We start from the raw sequence: 19,167 nt of genomic DNA, 5'->3' as shown, positions 1-19,167 counted from the left end.
AAGATATATATGAAACATTTCATATCAAATCAACGACTTTTTTTAATTTATTTCTTCTTTGTTCAATATACTTTAGTATTGCTTATTGCGAATTAACGTATACAATTTTTTAAAACTTAGTAAGTTAACGTTAATTCATCGCGCAGTAACTACAAAATTTCCGGATCTTTTTTTCGGTATTGTTATCTTTATATTGCTTCGAGTAAACAATCTGATATTTACTTAATTTCCCAATGTAAAAATAAATAATTTTTTGAGAGCCTAGGAAGACTTTTCGACTATTCCTGACTGGACATCTGCTCATATGTGTGTCAACTAATTGTGATGAGCAACGTGGCGTTTGAAAGGGTTCATTAAGACTGAGATCTGATTAGATTTTTAAGTTTTGATTAGATTTAAAATTTATTTTGGATATATGTCAAATTCTTCGATCAATCAATTTAAATAATTTTGTGTGCTGATATTAAAGTTAACTTCATCCAAGAAAAAAAATTTTGAATTAAGAACACGATTATAAAGAAAATGTTTTTTTTTTTCGTTCAAAATTTATTTTCTTGAATGAAGTTACCTTTTTTATCAGTGATGTGCTTAGAAAACTGCATTGAATGCCGTCAAACAATTCAAAATCGAACAACGCATTCGAAAGTTATGCACAGAAAAAAAAATTTTATCTTCTTGATTTGAGTAAAAAAATTCTTAAACTAAGAAATTTTTCTCGGTTTAAGTAAATTTTATTTAATTCAAGAATTTTTCGTCTTGGTTCAAAATAATGAAACTTTTCAAAATTATTTTCTTGGTTCAAGAATTTTTCTTTTGATTCAAGTTAATTTTTTTTTTCTATGTGGCTATTTAAAAATCAAAAAAAATTTTTTTTTTTAAATAATTTTCAAATTTTTTGATCAATCAATTTAAGACCTTACCAACACTTTATATGCTGGAAAAACTATCTCGAGTTCCGCCAAGGAAATTAACGTCAAGTCACGCGTTTAAAAAATATTGCCGTCTGAAAATTCAACAAAAAGGCCATTCGGCAGCCGAAATGGATGGTGATTTTGTACTATTACTGAAAATGCAATGAAACAAAAGCAAATACAATAGTAACATTTCATTAAAGACATAGTAAAAAAAGTAATTTTTGGTTTACAGATAAGTATTAAATATGAAAACTGAAGCTCATCTAAAAAGTTATCAAATACCATTTACGGAATTGAAATAATTTGTCTCTTCTAATATTTTATTTTTCTTTTATTTTTTTTTTCTGGATTCAATTCTTGATTCAATTGACTAAATAAAATTCTAAAGTAGAAAAAACCTAGTTTTTCCTGTTGGCCTAGTTAAATTTTCATTTTGATTGAGTATCTTATACAGATATAAATAAAATACAGCCCCAATAATTACTTGACAGCACTTTTATCTGACTTCTACTGAAAATGTAATTCCTTTATATATTGAATGTAAAGGAAGAAAATGGTTTAATTTATAGGCCAACTTAACTTTCCGTTACTTCCGAATTTCATGAGAAAAAATTTCAAAAAAACCGAGAAAAAACACCGATATAGTTTAAATACTTTCAAACAAATCACTAAATTTTCATACAATAAACCCTGCCGCTTTCAAAACTGTTCCTTATTAAGGATTGGGATTAATTTAATTTCGGAATCAATTGATCCAGTATGCATATACTTGCATAGTCTTAAAGCTACTTTAAAAAAATATTTTTCTAAAACTTATTCCGAAGGTCAAACTTTTTAAAACTAATGAGTTGTGACATTTTCACCCACGCCAGGATACACACTTTTAGAAACTATCAGAAAAGTTACTGAGGGACTAGAATAGTCAATTTCAGAAAATTTTTACAACATATTCTAAATTAAAATGTACTTTATACATAAGAAAATATTGATGGTTTTTAAATTGAAAAGCTTATTTTCCATAATCTTTTAAATTTTATTCACAAAACTGTTTTTTCAAAGAACAAAATGATTATTCTTTCTTTATTCGTACATACACGGAAAGAACAATAATCAACTGCACATACTCGTATAGTATACTCCGTGATATCTATAGTGAAAAAAAATTTCAGACTATAGTCAATATCCTTCAAAGTATACTAAATTATTTTTGGACTGTACTCAGTGAAGTCTTCGATTTAATCGATTAATTTTTCTGGTTATATCGCGTAAAATTTCATGGGATATAATCTGAAAAATTATTTCGTGTAAATTAAATTATACTCGGTTGAAATTTGGATTATGCCCACGGTGACTGCGCCAATTTTTTTTCTAACGCCTACGCACTTAGCATTATCATATCTATTATGTATTTTAAATATTAGGTTAGTCAAATATTGTTTGAAATAATTATTACATACATTAAAAACATTTAAGGAGCATTGAAGCACAATTTTTCCGATAATTTGAGGTTAAAAAATTTTTTTTCTTTTCTTAGACTTTTCGAACTTAAAAATATTAGGCTAAAAAAAAAATATTTTTACATATCAAAATATATAAATAGTCACACACTCATATAATTCACTGATTATATTTTAATTAATGTCCAATATGCTGATTGACTATAACTCACAAATTATAAACAGCACTTTACGCGCAGGCGCTAGAAAAAAAATTTACGGAGTCACCGTGGGCATAATCCAAATTTCAACCGAGTATAATTTAATTTACACGAAATAATTTTTCAGATTAAGGTAAAAGCCCCAATAGATGATCACGTACCAGTATATGATCACTCCATGTATTTGTATACCTATATTTGTGAATATACTGGTACGTGATCATCTATTGGGGCTTTTACCTTATATCCCGTGAAATTTTACGCGATATAACCAGAAAAATTAATCGATAAATCGAAGACTTCACTGAGTACAGTCCAAAAATAATTTAGTATACTTTGAAGGATATTGACTATAATCTGAAATTTTTTTAACTTCCCGCTAAGAAAATCGAAGATTTTCAAAAATCGGGAAGTTATTGTTTTCACCCCGTTTTGCAAAAATCGAGTTTTCATCAGATCTCGACGTTTGAAGGTCACAGGAAGCTTCCCTGACTATCCCCGCTAGGTTGTCACGGTGTCTGTATGTGTGTGTGTGTGTGTGTGTGTGTGTGTGTGTGTGTGTGTGTGTGAAAGTATGTGAACCGCTTATAACTTTTGAACGGCTTGACCGATTTCATCGCGGTTGGTGCCATTCGAAAGGGCTTGACCAAACTTAGATTTTGAAAACTATTTGGACCGATTCAGATCAATAGATTTTGATAAATCTTCAAAAAACTGAAAAAAAAATTTTTTTCAAATGTGGTTTTTTTGGAATAACTTTTAAACGGCTTGATGGTTCAATTCCAAAAACTAATCAGCTCTTAACCTCAAAAAAACACGTCGATCGCCACCAGTCCGGTCAAAATCGGTTGATTCGTTCGAGAGATATCGTGAACGAAAGAAAACCGAAAAAAGTGTTTTTTCGGAATAACTCCGAAATTCCTAGCGCGATCAATTCAAATTTTAAGATTCTTTGTGAGGCTTGAAAAACTGCGTCGAATGCTGCCAACCGCGTGAAAATCGGTTCATTCATTCAAAAGTTATTGCGGTTTAAAAATTCAAAAAATAGTGTCTTATCAAATCTCTATCAGACTTTTGAGCTCGAAGAGAAAGCAATCTCTTTGAGCTCGGAGAGCTCAAAATAACCCATAAATTGTATTTTTAAGCTCGAAAACGTTATTGGTGCAATTTTAAGCGCCTAAGTATGGAATTAGAGGGAAGTTGCAGGGATGGCCTTCAGGGTCAACCGTTTTTCTAATTTTTTCACTATAGATATCACGGAGTATACTATACGAGTATGTGCAGTTGGTTATTGTTCTTCCCGTGTATTAACATCGATTATCGACAAATTTGGAGAGGGGGAAGAAAGAATGAAGGGAAAGAAAGGACCCACTCAGTGGGTATCATTTTCGGTATCCGAAAAAATAATTCGGACGGCTCAGATCGGGAGTCGAACCCGAATCGTTTGGTTACGCGCTAAGAGATCTACGTGTTAAGCTACCCAATTTTATACATAGACCATCATAAACTTTTTATGGTGACTGGTATCATATTTAAGTCTAAAGAAAAATTTTTTGTAATAAAATTAAAAAAATAAAAAAGATTTACTTTAAAGGAAAATGATGGGTATGAGTAATTATAATTATAAAATTAACATGATTGTTTTATTACCAATTATATTCTTGAGGTTTTCCCGCGCTTGAATATCCACTTATGACGCCCATGAAGTAAATAAAACGCAACGGCGTCGCGACAATAGAAGTATTATATTATTATACATCAGAGTGGTATAGAATACATGTAATTCAAATTTAAAAGTATAGAGGTGGGATGTAATGGTGGGATATAGCCCCAGCACAGCGATGCTATGGAGTCGACAACCAAAGAAAAGTGTATAGTATGTAATGTACTGCCAGGTCATAGAAGGGAGTAGAAGGGGGAGTCACTGTGAAGGAGAAAATCCAAAGTAGAGAGAATCAGCTCGCCGGAACTCTGGCTCAAATTCAACGCCAGTTGCGGCTATACCGTTCTACAAGCACGTGGTTTTTGTCAATTATTATTATTATTATTTATTGTTACGTTACGTAAAATTTATTTTTCATCATTGTTCAACATTTACATTCGCCGAATTCTTGTTGTGAACATGTTTTTAAATTACAAACAATATTGTAGAGTTTTGTAAAGTTTATTTTAATCTTTTAAATTTTTTTTTATCTACACTATACCTGTATGATTCAATGTCAACAATAAAATGACATTGTTGTTACGAGGATTATTGAAATGAATAATCACAGAGTAAATAATTACAAATATTGTGATTTTAAAGTGTTTTTATGAGTTTCAAGAGATCGTTTTTTAATTGTATCATTCAAGGCTCCGATTCTTAAAAGAGAAAAAATTTTGATTTTGCAATTGAAAGTGTGTGCGCAAATGTACAACTTAGACTTAATGGAATTTTTATCTTTTGACTGTTTGGAAATAATTTTATTTTATATTTTAAAACTAAGTGAGTGTCACAGCAACAGTTATTAGATGATAAAATGTATTACTTTATTTTAAATAAGTACTAATGATAAAAAATTTTCAAAGTGACCGAATTTTGGTTGATGTTACTATACGTGAGGTCCTTGACGAAGACAAATTAGATTGTACAGTGAATATATAAATTTATAATTATTTTATTTGTCTCCTTTTAAAAAGTTTTTTCTACTGTTTAACCTTGGTGGTAAGAAGCAAGAATAACAATTATTGAATAAGTTAAACGAGACGTACTTTTGTGCGTCATGATGGGAGTGTTGAGGTGGAGGCACGATCTGAGATCGGAGGCCAGTCAGCAGCAACAACAGAGAAGTAACGGTCATACTAGTACGCTTACGAAACTTGTGACCCAGGTGAGAAAAGAGAAAAAAGAAAACTTAATAACCCCTCTATTATGTTATTTAAAGTTTAATTTTTTTAACTCGTTATATCAGTTGTTGGACGGATATCGATAATCCACAAGAATACTGATAAGAAAAAAAAAATATTGAAGCTCCAAATAAATAAGCCACTAAAAATAACAGTATAATGTTTTGATAAACTAGAATAAATCTGAAACATTGAACTGTAACTCATATCATGTAGACTTTAAATGAAAATAGAGCTAAATAGCTTAAATTCACACTGGTTAGAATCAAGAGCATGGTTTTATTCTTGGTCTGAGTACTCATTAACTTTCACGGTGCTTAGTTCGCACGAATCCTCGACTCAAAGCGCAGTTACTATACTCACATCACCGCACTTGCGGTTATTTAAATTATTAACGTCCAGTACCAATAAATGGTTTGCATAACTAACTAGTTTTGATCAACTATTGATGGTTTAACATAATATAGAAATCCACTTTATTTAAGCCAGTATGAAAGGTAATTGTTGCTTTCTAAGTAATAGATACTTCAAGTTTTAACTCGTCATTCATCATTTTTTAACATATTCGTAATATCAAGGATAAATTTCACGCTTCATTTTATGAAGATTCTCTTAAACAGCTGAAAGATCTCATTCGAAAACTTGATGTTCAAAATTATAGAACCTATCCGAATTTTACCTTCTCTTCTTTATAAATCTGCTCTAAAAAATTTACATATAATAAAATCTGAATAAGACCAAAAAAGTCTTATTATTTTTTTTTATAACTGGAGTAACAACTCAATAAGATCTCGAGACTATATTTTACATAGTAGTACATCCTGAAAAATGTTCATAAGCATGTTGTTAAGCTTTTCGAGCTCAAAAACATGACCACAAAGATATATATCTGATGTTTATTTCTTTTTTGTTAACTCTAAACTAATGCGCGACCTAACGACTAATCGATGGTGATTCGCAAGAATGTTTTTGAAATTACTGTGTTGCCAGATCATTTGCGTTTAGCCGACAGAGACTAGAGATGTCTTCTCAATAACGGCAACACCACAAGCAAAAATTGCTAACCATTCCGGTCAATTAATGAAAAAAGCGAACATGTAATTTTCTTTTTAATAAAATCTTCTTTGATAATTTTACGCTTTTTAACAAATTTGAAAAAATCACCCATGCATTATATAATTTTCAAAGAACATACTCCAATTTTTGAAAATTATTTTAGTGAATATTTGGGTTGCAATAAAGCAAAATGAAATTTGGTGCAGCATCATGCTGATAAGATGACCAGTTTAGGATTAAATTAAAGATTATGAATATATCTGTCAATAAGTTTCAAGTTTCTTTAGTCTAAATTTTCTCAAACGATGACATTTATTACTGATTTCAACTGTTAAAAACTAAGTTTAAAAATGTACAAATAAATCGTGATCATCAAATCTGCTGAAATACTATTTGCAGAACTATGATCTGCTAGATCACACAAAGTTAAAACATATATTCTCTTACATGTCAATGACGATTTTTTTCATACTTACAAAAAAGATTTATAGGATCGAATGTGTGAAATTAGTCAAAATAAAGCAATTTAAAATCAATAGTATATACGCACAAATTTGACTATTAATTTAGTGAATAAAAAGACATTACAGCATTCTGAAATTAAATTCAGCAAATTTGTTTCGGACAACAAATCAATCAATGAACTAAAAATTTGATAGCAGTTTCTTTTTGATAAGAAGTTGACTGAAGCTTCTTCTTTTTAAGAGGCGTTCCCAGGTATTGTAGGTACATGAATTTCTTCTACACAAAAAAAAATTTTTTTAAATAAACTCTGCTACTTAAAACATTATTTAATTATCTATTTTCTAGCAGAGCTTTTTTTTCGAACTCTTCATTTGCTTAAAAAAAATTCATGAATCTGCAATGATTTGGCTGTTAAGAATGTGACAAAGATAGTACACTGAGAAAACAATTCATTTAAATGAAATGAGGCTCGTTAACTATAAATAAATCTCTTATTTAAATATCACCAGAAATATTTATTTGATACAAATAAATTTATTTATTTGAGACAAAGTTATAGTATATTTGAATGAAATCCAGATTTGTTTATAGTTAACAAATATTTATTTGGTGCTAACAATCGTATATTTCAACCAAATCAGATTTGTTAACTATAAATGAATGGTATGTTTGAATATACTCAAAGCAATGATTTTTAGTTTTAGGTTATAAAGTTGTAAAAGTGGACATATCGAACGTTTGGGGTAAAATGGGCACTTTTTTTGGAATTATTACTTATACTGAAATTAACAATGACAATAAAGTTAGCCGACATCTAAAAATTTTTAGAATTTTTTTTTATTGAAAAAAATTTTACAAAAAAATTTTTTTTTTTAATTTCATTTGTAAAAAATTCGAAAAACTGTAAGTGTGCAATTAAAAAAAAATATTATTTAGTTCTAATTTAACACATTAAGCAAAATAAAAAAATAAAAAATGTCGACTAACTTTATTATTATAAATTAACAGACATCTGTAAATTTTTTCGACTTTCATAACAATAAAATTATTATGAAAAAATTTTAATTAAAAAATTTCACATGTTAAAATTAATAAAAATTATAAGTGTGAAAAAAATTTAGGAGCTTTTTTTTATTGTAATTGATTTATTAATAAAATTTTTAAAATTGACAGCTGACGGCTAACTTCAGTATCATAGTAATCATAGTATTTTTATTAGTATTATAAGTAATAGATATATTTTTTTACGAAAATAAACTAATATTGTTATAAAATATACAAATTTTATATTCAATAACACATTTGAAAATTTTCTGTAAAAAAATTATTACTAAACGACACGGATTTTAGGTTAAGAAATTTTTTTTTTCGTTCCAAATGCATGAAATATAAAAAAAAAATTTAGTGAAAAAAAAAAATAGTAATTCACAACCGGAAAAAATAAAATTTCTTTAAGATCAATAGGTAAATTAATATTAGAATAAAATAAATATAAAAGAAATAGTGGTTGGTCACAAAATATCAAATGTAAACAATACTCGTGCATTCAAAAATAGCGACATCAAACGTAATTTACTTGAAACGAGATTTGTTAATAGTTAACAAATCTTCATTTGAATGAAATAAATGAGTCGATTCAATTAAATAAACCAAAACGAAGTAGTATGTGATTCAAAGTAATATTTATTTAAATAAAAGAAATTTGTTAACATTAAATAAATATTTTTGATTCATTTCAAATAAATCTGCGTATTTGAGTCAAACAAACTGTTTTCTCAGTGTACGGTTTATCTCGATGAGTGCAAGGAAGAAAAAAGATGGGAACCGTTCTTAATTTGATCTGAAATTGTATAGTTTATAGATAAATGAAACTTGAGGCTTTTCATGGAGGTTATCAACAAAAAATATTTTTTCAAAAAAAAAATTTTTATTTTTATCATATTCGTTGATATTATTATAGCTTACAGCTATAAATCATATAATTCTTTAACATAATTTTACGCTTCAGTCACTTAAAAATATCGTTTTTCACTGAAGTACTTCTTACTTTGCCCTAATACCGTTACGCACATGACTTAAGTGGCTAGAAAAATTATAATAACAATTAATTTAAAGTAGTTTTAGCAAGGAATCTTTTCATATGAGGTATTAATGAAATTTCCTTGTAAGCTGTTCTTTAATTGATATTGATTATAAGTGTATACACTAGGAAAAATATAACTTATCAACCGGATTGTTAACTGGTTAATCAATTTCTCATTAATATTTTAACCAAAAAAAGCATTTAACAAAATTTTTATTTAATTAATATTATATATAATAATTGACATTTAACTAACTTGTTGAATTCCAGAATCATTATTATTTTTATACAAATAATTAATTTCTTTTTATAATAATTATTAATTTAATAATTAATTTAGCCAAAAATGAATTACATTTTATATTCATATGTTCAAAAATCCGACCCGATATTTAGCGCCACGTTTAAATATCAAATTCTAGAAAATTCAAATTTTGGATACGCTATTGATGACCTTAGTGACAATTGAGTCAACAATATTTAGCATTTTAGTAACGTTCCAAATCTGCACTCATTCGGATTTTCCAACGTTTGAAACGCTATTGATATCCTGCACTGATAGAAGGATTTATTTGTATTAAAAAAATATTTGTTAATAATTAACAAATCATTTATTAGAGACCGTTTTTTAGTATCAAACAAATATTTCTTAGTATTTAAAATGATTTGTTTGTATTTAATAAATCTGATATTCATTTATTAAATATTAATAAATCTTTTTAAATACTAAGAAATATTTGTTAAGGACTAAAAAGTGGTCTCTAATAAATGATTTGTTAAATATTAACATAGTTAATATTTTTAACTATAAACAAATCCTTTTATCAGTGTGTATTTGATTACTTAGATATGCTGTTAAGACGCTGTTTGAAAAATTTATAATGATAATATTAATAAATAATTTATTTATTTATATGTTATTTGATTGTAATTATTTTGAAAGCATTAAAAACTTCGATGACTTACGGAGATGCTATTTTGAAATAAAATTGAAAATTATACATTTGATGTACACGGAAAAAAATTTCTGGGAAAATTTACGATACAACTATTGTAAAGCTGGACTATACTTTTATTACTATTAATTATCAAATATTTTAGAAGAAAAAATACTATTTATTCATGAAAAAATACGATATTACTATTGTAAAAAGTTAGAGATTAAAATTTCCAGTGCTGCCTCTGTATCTTTCCAATAGAACTATAACAAATTTTACAATAGTTGAATTGGAATGTTTTTTAGTTAGTGTGAGTGATGGCCGTGCATAGCGCTAGACTCCGAGTTTATGTAAATGTTAAAGGATTTTGGTTGTAGTTTAACTCGGATAGCGTAGAGGGAGAGTCTCTGGCTGCCAACAAAAACTTTTGGGTTCGATTCCCAGATAGAACGAAATGTCGGTTTCTTTTTTCAGTTACTGTACAGGTACCAATTAGTCCAACCTTCTATCTCTCTCCCTCCCTAAAATTTATTTTGAAAAAACCGACTGTCAATTTTTACAATATTTGAATTGTAAAGTTCACAAACACATATTGTATAATTTGCTCTATAGTATTCGACTTTTTAAGTATCTTGCTAGTCTTATTTGTTCGATAAAATTTACAATAGTAGATCGTAAAAATTACTCAATGAGAAGTATAGTCCACCGTTACGATTTAATTTAGTAAAATTTACAATATTACAATAGTAAAAATTCCTTCAATTTTCTTTCCGTGTACTGTAGAACCGCTAGACTTTAGGTAGATTTGAAACGCTACTGATATCCAATAATTGTTTTACCCCAAGAATAACAAAAGAAATGAAAATCTGGATATTCTAATGATTAACTAAATTTCAACTCGATAAAGTACTTAAAATATAAAATTGATAGGAAATCAAGGCAATCTATTCAACCTGCCACTGAAATATGGTTTTGAGAATTAAGTGAAATAACTGTTAATCAAAAAATAGTTCTTAATTCCCATACAGGAAGCCCCAGAGTTGAACGACGGGGCCATGCTTGGGACATTATTGGGAAGCCCATCTTGGCAAACCTATATTGTCCCATGCCCGGGCCATAATTGGGCAATCAGCCTTGGCCATTCCAATGATTACCCAGGCTTGGGCCAAGACTGAATAACCTAGCCTTGGCCAAGCCTAGAGTTACCCTAACTTGGGCCAAGTTTGTGTAACCTAACCTCGGCCGTTGGATGGTAACCCTAACATGGGCCAAGTCTGAATAACCTAGCCTTGGCCAAGCCTAGAGTTACCCTAACTTGGGCCAAGACTGGGCAATCTAGCCTTGGTCAACCCAATGATTACCCGAGCTTGGACTAGAACTGGGTCCCCCAGCCATAGCCATTCAATGGCGATCCAGACTTGGGCGAGGACTGAGCAACCTAGCTTTGGCCGACTCAATGATTACCCGAGCGTTAGCCAAGACTGGGATGCCTAGCCTTGGCCGTTGAATGGCAACCCAGACTTGAGCCAGAATTGGGCAACCTAACTTTGGTCATTCAATGGGAAATCCAAATTTAATCAATCATTAACTAATAAAATTTGAAACAGTAAATCCACAGATTCGGTAGAATCTGGCGCCAAGGTCCGTTCAAAAATCCCGTTGTAAACGGAGCGCCAGACTACCGACTGTGTTTACTGTAAGCAGAACGGTATTTCGAGGTTGCAAAATTTTATTTAATTATATGGTTCTCCTTTTTCCAAAATGATATATTATAAAAGTAATTTATACTTTATTTTACTGATATTAATTAATTATAATCAATTATAACACTTAATTCACTTAAAATTATTAAATTTTATCAGCACAAACTATAGTAAGCCCAGAAATTTCGATCCTGACTTTTTTTCGATGGGGAATATCAGCGCCACAGACTAGATAAAATAAAAATTGTAGTCATCCTTCCTATAGACACGCAACTACAGTAAAAAAAAGTGATTCATAGCTTGCATCTATGGCCGCCAGGGTGCACTGGAATTACATCTACATAAACTGTAGCTTCAAGGGGATAGTTTGCAGTAAAAAATGCAGTCAACACGAGATTTAAGTTGTTATCAATTGTAAATTTTCATTATAATTACAAAAAATACTAAAATCCGAACAAAAACAGTTTCACTGTAAAAAAGTCGCGCCAAGTCCACGTTCATAAGACTATTAGGAAAAAAAATTTTTTTTTTTCTTTACAAAAAGATACAAAATAAAAAAATAAAAAAATCCGAGTAACCGATATGATTGTTTATGGTTTTCGCAAATTAAAAAAAATTTTATTGTAAATTTAAAAATTAAAAAAAAAATTTTAGAACGTACTTGGTGTGCGTCATTGTGTATTTCAATTTTTTTAAAGTCCTAGTAAATAGATTTTATGAATTTCATTAAAAGTAAAATATTTTGCAACCGCGCACACTAAATACGTTCTAAAATTTTTTTTTTAATTTTTAAATTCACAATAAAATTTTTTTTAATTTGCGAAAACCATAAACAATCATATCGGTTACTCGGATTTTTTTATTTTTTTATTTTGTATCTTTTTGTAAAGAAAAAAAAAATTTTTTTTTCCTAATAGTCTTATGAACGTGGACTTGGCGCGACTTTTTTACAGTGAAACTGTTTTTGTTCGGATATTTATTACTTAACGAATATTTGATAGCAAATGCTAAAATTGAAAATTTATTATTTCAACAAAACAATTGTATATCGTCAAAATTGATACGGTCTTAAAAAAAAATTAAAATATTATAATATGATATTAAAAATATACAGAACGATTTAAAAAGTCTAAAGTTAATGTAAGAACTTGACTTGCTTTTTTTTTAAATTAATAAACATTTGTAAAAAATAGATAATTTTCATCAAAACACAATATTGAATAACATAAATTATATAAATAATAAACCGTCACACTCTGTCACCATATAGATTTAGCTTATATGAATAGTGAGATGTGCGTTAACTTATCGGTCGTACGGCGTAGGGGACGGACGGGCAAGACGGAGAGGGTGGGTAAAATGAATAATCGTTTTAAATCGCTGGTCGGTCGATAGAAACATTTTAGACAGCAATCTATCAATCTATTATGTAGCTACACATACCGTTATCGATAAAGCATTGGTTTTGCATACTTGTGGGAATTTTTTTTATAAATATTGAAATTTAGGAAAAAAAAAAAATTTTTAATCGTAAGTATACAGTACTTAGTTTAATGTTGTTAAGGACGATGCAGATTTGATTTTTTTTCTTCATATTCAGGACGCGGTTGATATTTTTGCGACGATTGTTTTGATTGAAATGTATTTTCCAATCAGTATTCGTTTTACGCGACCTGAGTATTCATTTTGCCCGCCCTGGTAGGGCAAAACGGATAATGTTGACTTTTTTTTTTTTTTTTAATTTCGAAGAAAAATTTCTTTGTTATTATTTTTATTTTACTTTAATTATAAACTTCAATTACCCAAAAAATTATTAGCCAAAGTTAAGAATGGATATGATTGTAATATATATTTGTTATTTCATTTTCAAATTAACATATCCGTTTTGCCCGTCCTTCCCCTAGGGGTTAGTGGTCGGTCTGGCAAGCGCGCGGCTCAGGTTCGAATCTCGGTTAGGGTAAATGCGATTTTCACTTTATTTCTATAATTAGCGAAAGTTAGGTCTAAATTAAGAGTTAAGTCGTCTAAACTTGCGTTAGCTCTACATCAAAATTGAAATAAATTATTGACAATTAAAAAATTCCTTTTTTATAATTTCAACTAACAACTACTCATTTTATACAAAATAATTTAACCGTTTCGTAGAATTTTACTATTTTATTTCAGAGAATTCAATTTATTCGATATTGGGTTCTTAATACTAATTTGGTTTCACATTAAACAATTAAATTCTAATTATATTTTGTAATCTACTTCTTTTGGTCAATTCTATAGTGGTGAATAAGCCTGGGCTTGCTTTGGCTTAAAAAGTTGGGCCAGTCTTGGTTAACATACTTGGGCCAGTCTTGGTTATCATGCTTGGGCCAGCCCTGTTGAAAAGCTCCAATAAGATCCCATCAAAAGCGACAAAAGCCATTTAGAAACCAATAAAATTTATGAGTTTCTAAGTGGCTTTTGTCGCTTTTGATGGGATCCTATTGGAAATTTTAAACAGGGAGTCTAGGCAACCAAGCTTGGCACCCTAGTATCACTCCAGACCTACCAAGGCTGGGCCAAAGTGGGTTTACAAATATGGGCCAGAGATATACAGCATTGCGCCAAGCATGGCCCATATCTGGCCCCGTCGTATTGTCCTGTATGGGTTTAAATAAATTATATTTGGTTCAACAACTTTTCTGCTTGATTCAAGAAAAAGAAATTTATCAAAATGTTTTTTTCGATTCAAGAATTTATCACATGAATCATTTAAAAATTTTAAAGTCGCTATTATCCCTTCGTAGGTAGCGTGTCTTTTCCGAACTAAGTCGGTCGCATGGTGAGCGCTCCGCCGCCGTGTTAAAACGTATGCGCTGTTGCCAAATGTAAACTAATACTATTTCCTTGTGAGATAAAGTATATTTATTATTATGAGTTTTACTTGTATACCGTTTTCTGGTTTTTACAAGGTTACTTTCCGCTCTATATTATCAACTCAGTTTTTCAATCCTTTTTTTTTATTATCAACATATTCTCCACTCTTTTTATACTCAACATGTTCTCCACTTTTTATACTCAACATATAATTTTCGCATATATAATTTCATTCCAATGCGGCTGTGGACCGACTTGTGCTTTCTGTACTGTATTTACCCTATTCCTCACCCCTTTCTATCGGTTGTTGGAATAGTGGCGATGGGGAAACCACAGAGAAAACCCATGCCAGTACACTACGGCTACCGGAGCGACCCCCGACAGTTGGTGTTGAAACTATTCGAACAACCGTCGGGGCTCGAACCCTCGCCTCACGACATGATGCACGAACGAACTATTGGGATAATGACTTAGTCCGCTCGGCCATCATGCCGCTTGTGAGATAAAGTATTTTTTCAATGTTTTATGATTAAATATAATTTTACTTTTATATTTTATCATAAATTTAATTGAATAACAAAATTTTTTTTTATTTTTATCACATGAGACATAATTAAATTTAACATCTAAGACCAGATTATAAAATTATAATATGACATTAAATCTAGCTGTCACTTGACAATTTTTTATTTTTTTTTAACAAACAAATTTCTTCAAAAAAATTATTTTTAAAAAATTGCATCTTTAATTTTTTTAAACGTCTGAATGTCAATTTTTTTTTATAATTATTTTTTGTCATAATTTATTTGTTACAAAAATTCTTAAAATTATCAAATATCCGCTAAATTAATTATCATAATTAGAATTAAATTCAATCAAAAAAAATAATTTGAAAAATTGGCATCCATTGTTATTATTTTTTTTTTTTTAATTCGTTCACCTGAAATTTTTTTGTTTTTTCATTATTTAAATAATTAGTAATGTATAAAGCCAGACATCTGTTAATTTTAGTATGATGGGCACGATTACGATTCGTACGGCGCCACGATTTGAAGGCGAATTCTTATATATCTCGACGAAAGAAAACGAAATGAAAAAATAAAATTTTTCGATATCTTGCTTAGTTTCCGAGATATCGAGACTTAAAAATCGAAAAAATTTTTTTTTACTTTTTTTAGCAAATTTTCATAGATTTTTGATAAGAAATGGAAAAAAATGAATAAAATTTTTCGACATCTTGAACAGTTTACGAGATATCAACACTTCAAGATTCAACAAAATGAAAAATTTATTAAACAAATTTTTATTTTTCAATTTTATAAGTTAAAAAAAAAAATTTCAAAATAATAAAAAAAAAAATTAATAATAATAATAATAATAATAATAATGTACCATTAAATAGTAAGAGCAATTTCAAGCGCACTGTCTATTAAAAATTTAAACATCGCGCTTCATCTAAATATTAAATTTGACTAATAAAAAAAATGGTTTTTTATTATCGACCTAAGGTAATCCAATTTTTGATTCCTTTTACCGTCAAATATGCTCTAGTGGCTAGAATTGGAACCTTCTTGTCAAAAAATAAAAAATTTAAAAACTTGAAAATATAAATCATATATTAATCATATATATATATATATATATATATATATATATATATATATATATATATATATATATATATATATATATATATATATATATATATATTAGGGTGTGTCAATTTTAGGCGACTTTATTTTTTAAACGAAAAAACAGGCTGAAAACTTGCATGAAGGTGAGAACAGAAGTCTGTTCAAAGCGGAGCTCTTAATATTAATATTTACACGGAGAAAAAAATTTTGCTATAGGAACTCTATAGTAGTTAGTTAGTTGTAAAAAGTTCCAGTAGGTTAACGTTTTCTTATGGTAACAATACCGTTTGGCTCCTGCAACTCTACATCGTTGAGCTCTGAGAGCTAATAGTATATTACAACCCAAGGCCAGAAAGTTGGATTTCCTGGCGTATGGGATATGATGGCCGAGGCTACGCCTCGGCCATCATATCCCATACGTCAGGGTATCCAACATTCTGGTCATGGGTTGTATACTATTTTTCTTGCTCTCCAGCCGAAAGTACGCAACCTCGTGGAAGGGGTTTTGCAAAACCGAGGCGAAGCCGAGGTTTTTCCGGGCGTCAGGGGGGCGCCGCCCGACTTTTGCAAAGCCGAGGCTTTGCTGGTCGGGGCGGGTATAAAAAAAAAAATAAAAATAAATTGAAAAAAAATGTTATTTTAAACTTTACTAACAAATGCTCTGATTAAGAGTGATATCATGCACAGAATTTGTCACAAATATTTAAACTCATTCTAATTACAGAATTTATTTTTTTAAGTTGATTAAAAATTAGTTTTTAATTAGAATTCGACGGCTAAGAAAGATTGAAATTAAATTATTACAAATTTGTAGAGTACATGGATCGTTTTATAAACATTGCTTTACTAACTATCAAAATAGAAAAAAAAGCAAATAAAATTCATAAAACTATTATGTTTTATTTTTCAAACTTTTTATATAAATTATTTGTGCAGTATTATTATTAAATAGTTCATTAACAATGATCTAGTTAAAAATTATTTTTATTTTTTTGACATTTTTTGGTTAGTTTATGCGCTGACATGTTACATACAGACGATGTTGTGACTGTTATATATACAGTTGAAACTCGCTGTATAGGCCGGTCGCGCCACGAAAATGCGAAAGAAAGCGAGGTTCTGTGCTGCCAAGCCAGAAAATATGCGTAGCGCGCATGCGTTAGAGCAGGCCATAAAAGTTGCTCTTCCTGGAGTAAATTGCTGCCAGGAAGAGCGTACTTTCGGCTAGGAGAGCAAGAAAACGTTATTTACCTCTCACAACTCTACAGGATCGTTTTGAGACTATAACAAATTTTTGGCAGTCTGATTAATAATTTTTTTTACGATTTAGCATTGATAATTTAATAAATAAATCCGACAGAATGAATTTATATTTCCAACAATAATTGTATATGACAAATAAGAATAGTATTATAATAGAAATAAAATAATAATAGAACTTATATTACAAATAAAAATTATTTGTAAAATAAAAATATGGTCGTCACAAAATTATCTTATTTTCTTGATTATATTAATAAATATTGGACATAAAATCACTACCGTATATGCACAAGAAAAGATAAATAAACGAAAACAAATTTTATTTTGTGTTAAATGGGGTCTTTTGAATGTATTCCGATAATTTATTACTTATCACAATATATTCAACTAATAAATTTAATTAACAGTCACTGCAAATGAACTTTGAAAAACCACAAATACAAAACTGTTCTAACGAAATTCAATTTGACAAAAAAAAAACCTATTTCCTTAAATAAATAAACTAGAAACTTAATTGTCCTCATATATTTTTAATAATATGGATGAGTAACAAAATAATTCTGTTTGTCATTTTAGAAGGTTATGAAATATGTCAGCGCACTCCACTACTGCGCAACGTAGGGCGATCCCAACTATACCGTTTGGCTCTGAGAACAATCCCGTAGAGCTCTGAGAGCTCAACAACATTGAGTTATCAGAACTAAATAACATTATGTTACTGTAACTCTACAACGAATAGTAAACTGTGTATAGTTGTGGTAACTCTACAGTTAGGTTACCAGAACGAAATTTTTTTTTTCCGTGTAGAGGTGTCTGTCCCTAATTTTCCATTTCCCATTTAAATAACATGGGAAAAAAATTCTTTTTTTTGTTTATTTTTCTAGCTCAGTATACGCACCTCATATAAATAAGTCCATAGCATATTCTTGTAGAAAATTCAACGTTCTACAAAAAAGGTATCTTACACTTTTATCATAAAGACAGCCGTTCTAAAGTTATTCTGACGTAAACTTCTAAATGTATAAAATTTTGATTATTCAAGTATTAAACTGATACAAATTAATTTATTACTGTCTTAAAAATTATTTATATATGTAAAATTGGTTCTGATGCGCTAACATTTTCATAAAGCTAAAAAAAAATTACTCATGTATCAAATTTTTTTCTTCTTTATTTCATTTACTGTAAGAAAATCATGACCCGAGTTGAATGAATTAAATTTTTAAAAAGTTTCACAGAATTATCAATTTATTACTCTACACGGAGAGAAAAGATAAGTTTGGAAAATCAGAAAAGTGCACGTCTCATAACGCTCATTTATCAGAAAAAAATCTAGAAAACGGTTGACCCTGGAGGCCATCCCTGCAACTTCCGCTAATTCCATATCTAAGCGCTTAAAATTGCACTTATGAGGTTTTTGAGCTCTTCAAGTCAAAAGTCTGATAAAAGTTTTATAGAACACTATTTTTTGAACTTTCGAACCGATCAATCAACCAATCAACCCATTTTCACGTTCTTGGCAACGATCGACGTGATTTTTTAGACACCGAAAATTATTTTATTTCATCAAAAACAATCCAAAAGAAATGTCGACGTTATGTAAAAAAAACATTTTTTTGATTATTCGTTAATTCATTCAAGAGTTATTGCACTTCAAAAGTTATAGCGAAATTAACTAAATGAATAATTAACTCAATTGTTTTATTTTATTTTGGAAG

General features: G+C 29.3%; 1 protein-coding gene across 5 annotated transcripts in view; it reads left to right on the top strand.

The window, feature by feature from the left end:
• Nucleotides 1–19,167, top strand: part of LOC123272575 (rap1 GTPase-activating protein 1-like) — a 211,631-nt gene that overhangs the window by 145,343 nt on the left and 47,121 nt on the right. The window contains exon 1 of one of the 5 annotated variants that reach the window (XM_044739468.1): nt 4,575–5,441. The exons of the other annotated variants lie outside the window; for them this stretch is intronic. Within the exon in view, the coding sequence (XP_044595403.1) occupies nt 5,334–5,441 (108 nt within the window). The 5' untranslated portion in view covers nt 4,575–5,333. Of the gene's footprint in view, nt 1–4,574; nt 5,442–19,167 lie in introns of those variants that run through there. 5 annotated transcript variants of the gene reach the window in all.

Source organism: Cotesia glomerata, linkage group LG10 (assembly GCF_020080835.1).
Source record: "Cotesia glomerata isolate CgM1 linkage group LG10, MPM_Cglom_v2.3, whole genome shotgun sequence".
NCBI classification, from domain to species: domain Eukaryota; kingdom Metazoa; phylum Arthropoda; class Insecta; order Hymenoptera; family Braconidae; genus Cotesia; species Cotesia glomerata.
This window is presented reverse-complemented; position numbering and strand designations above follow the sequence as displayed.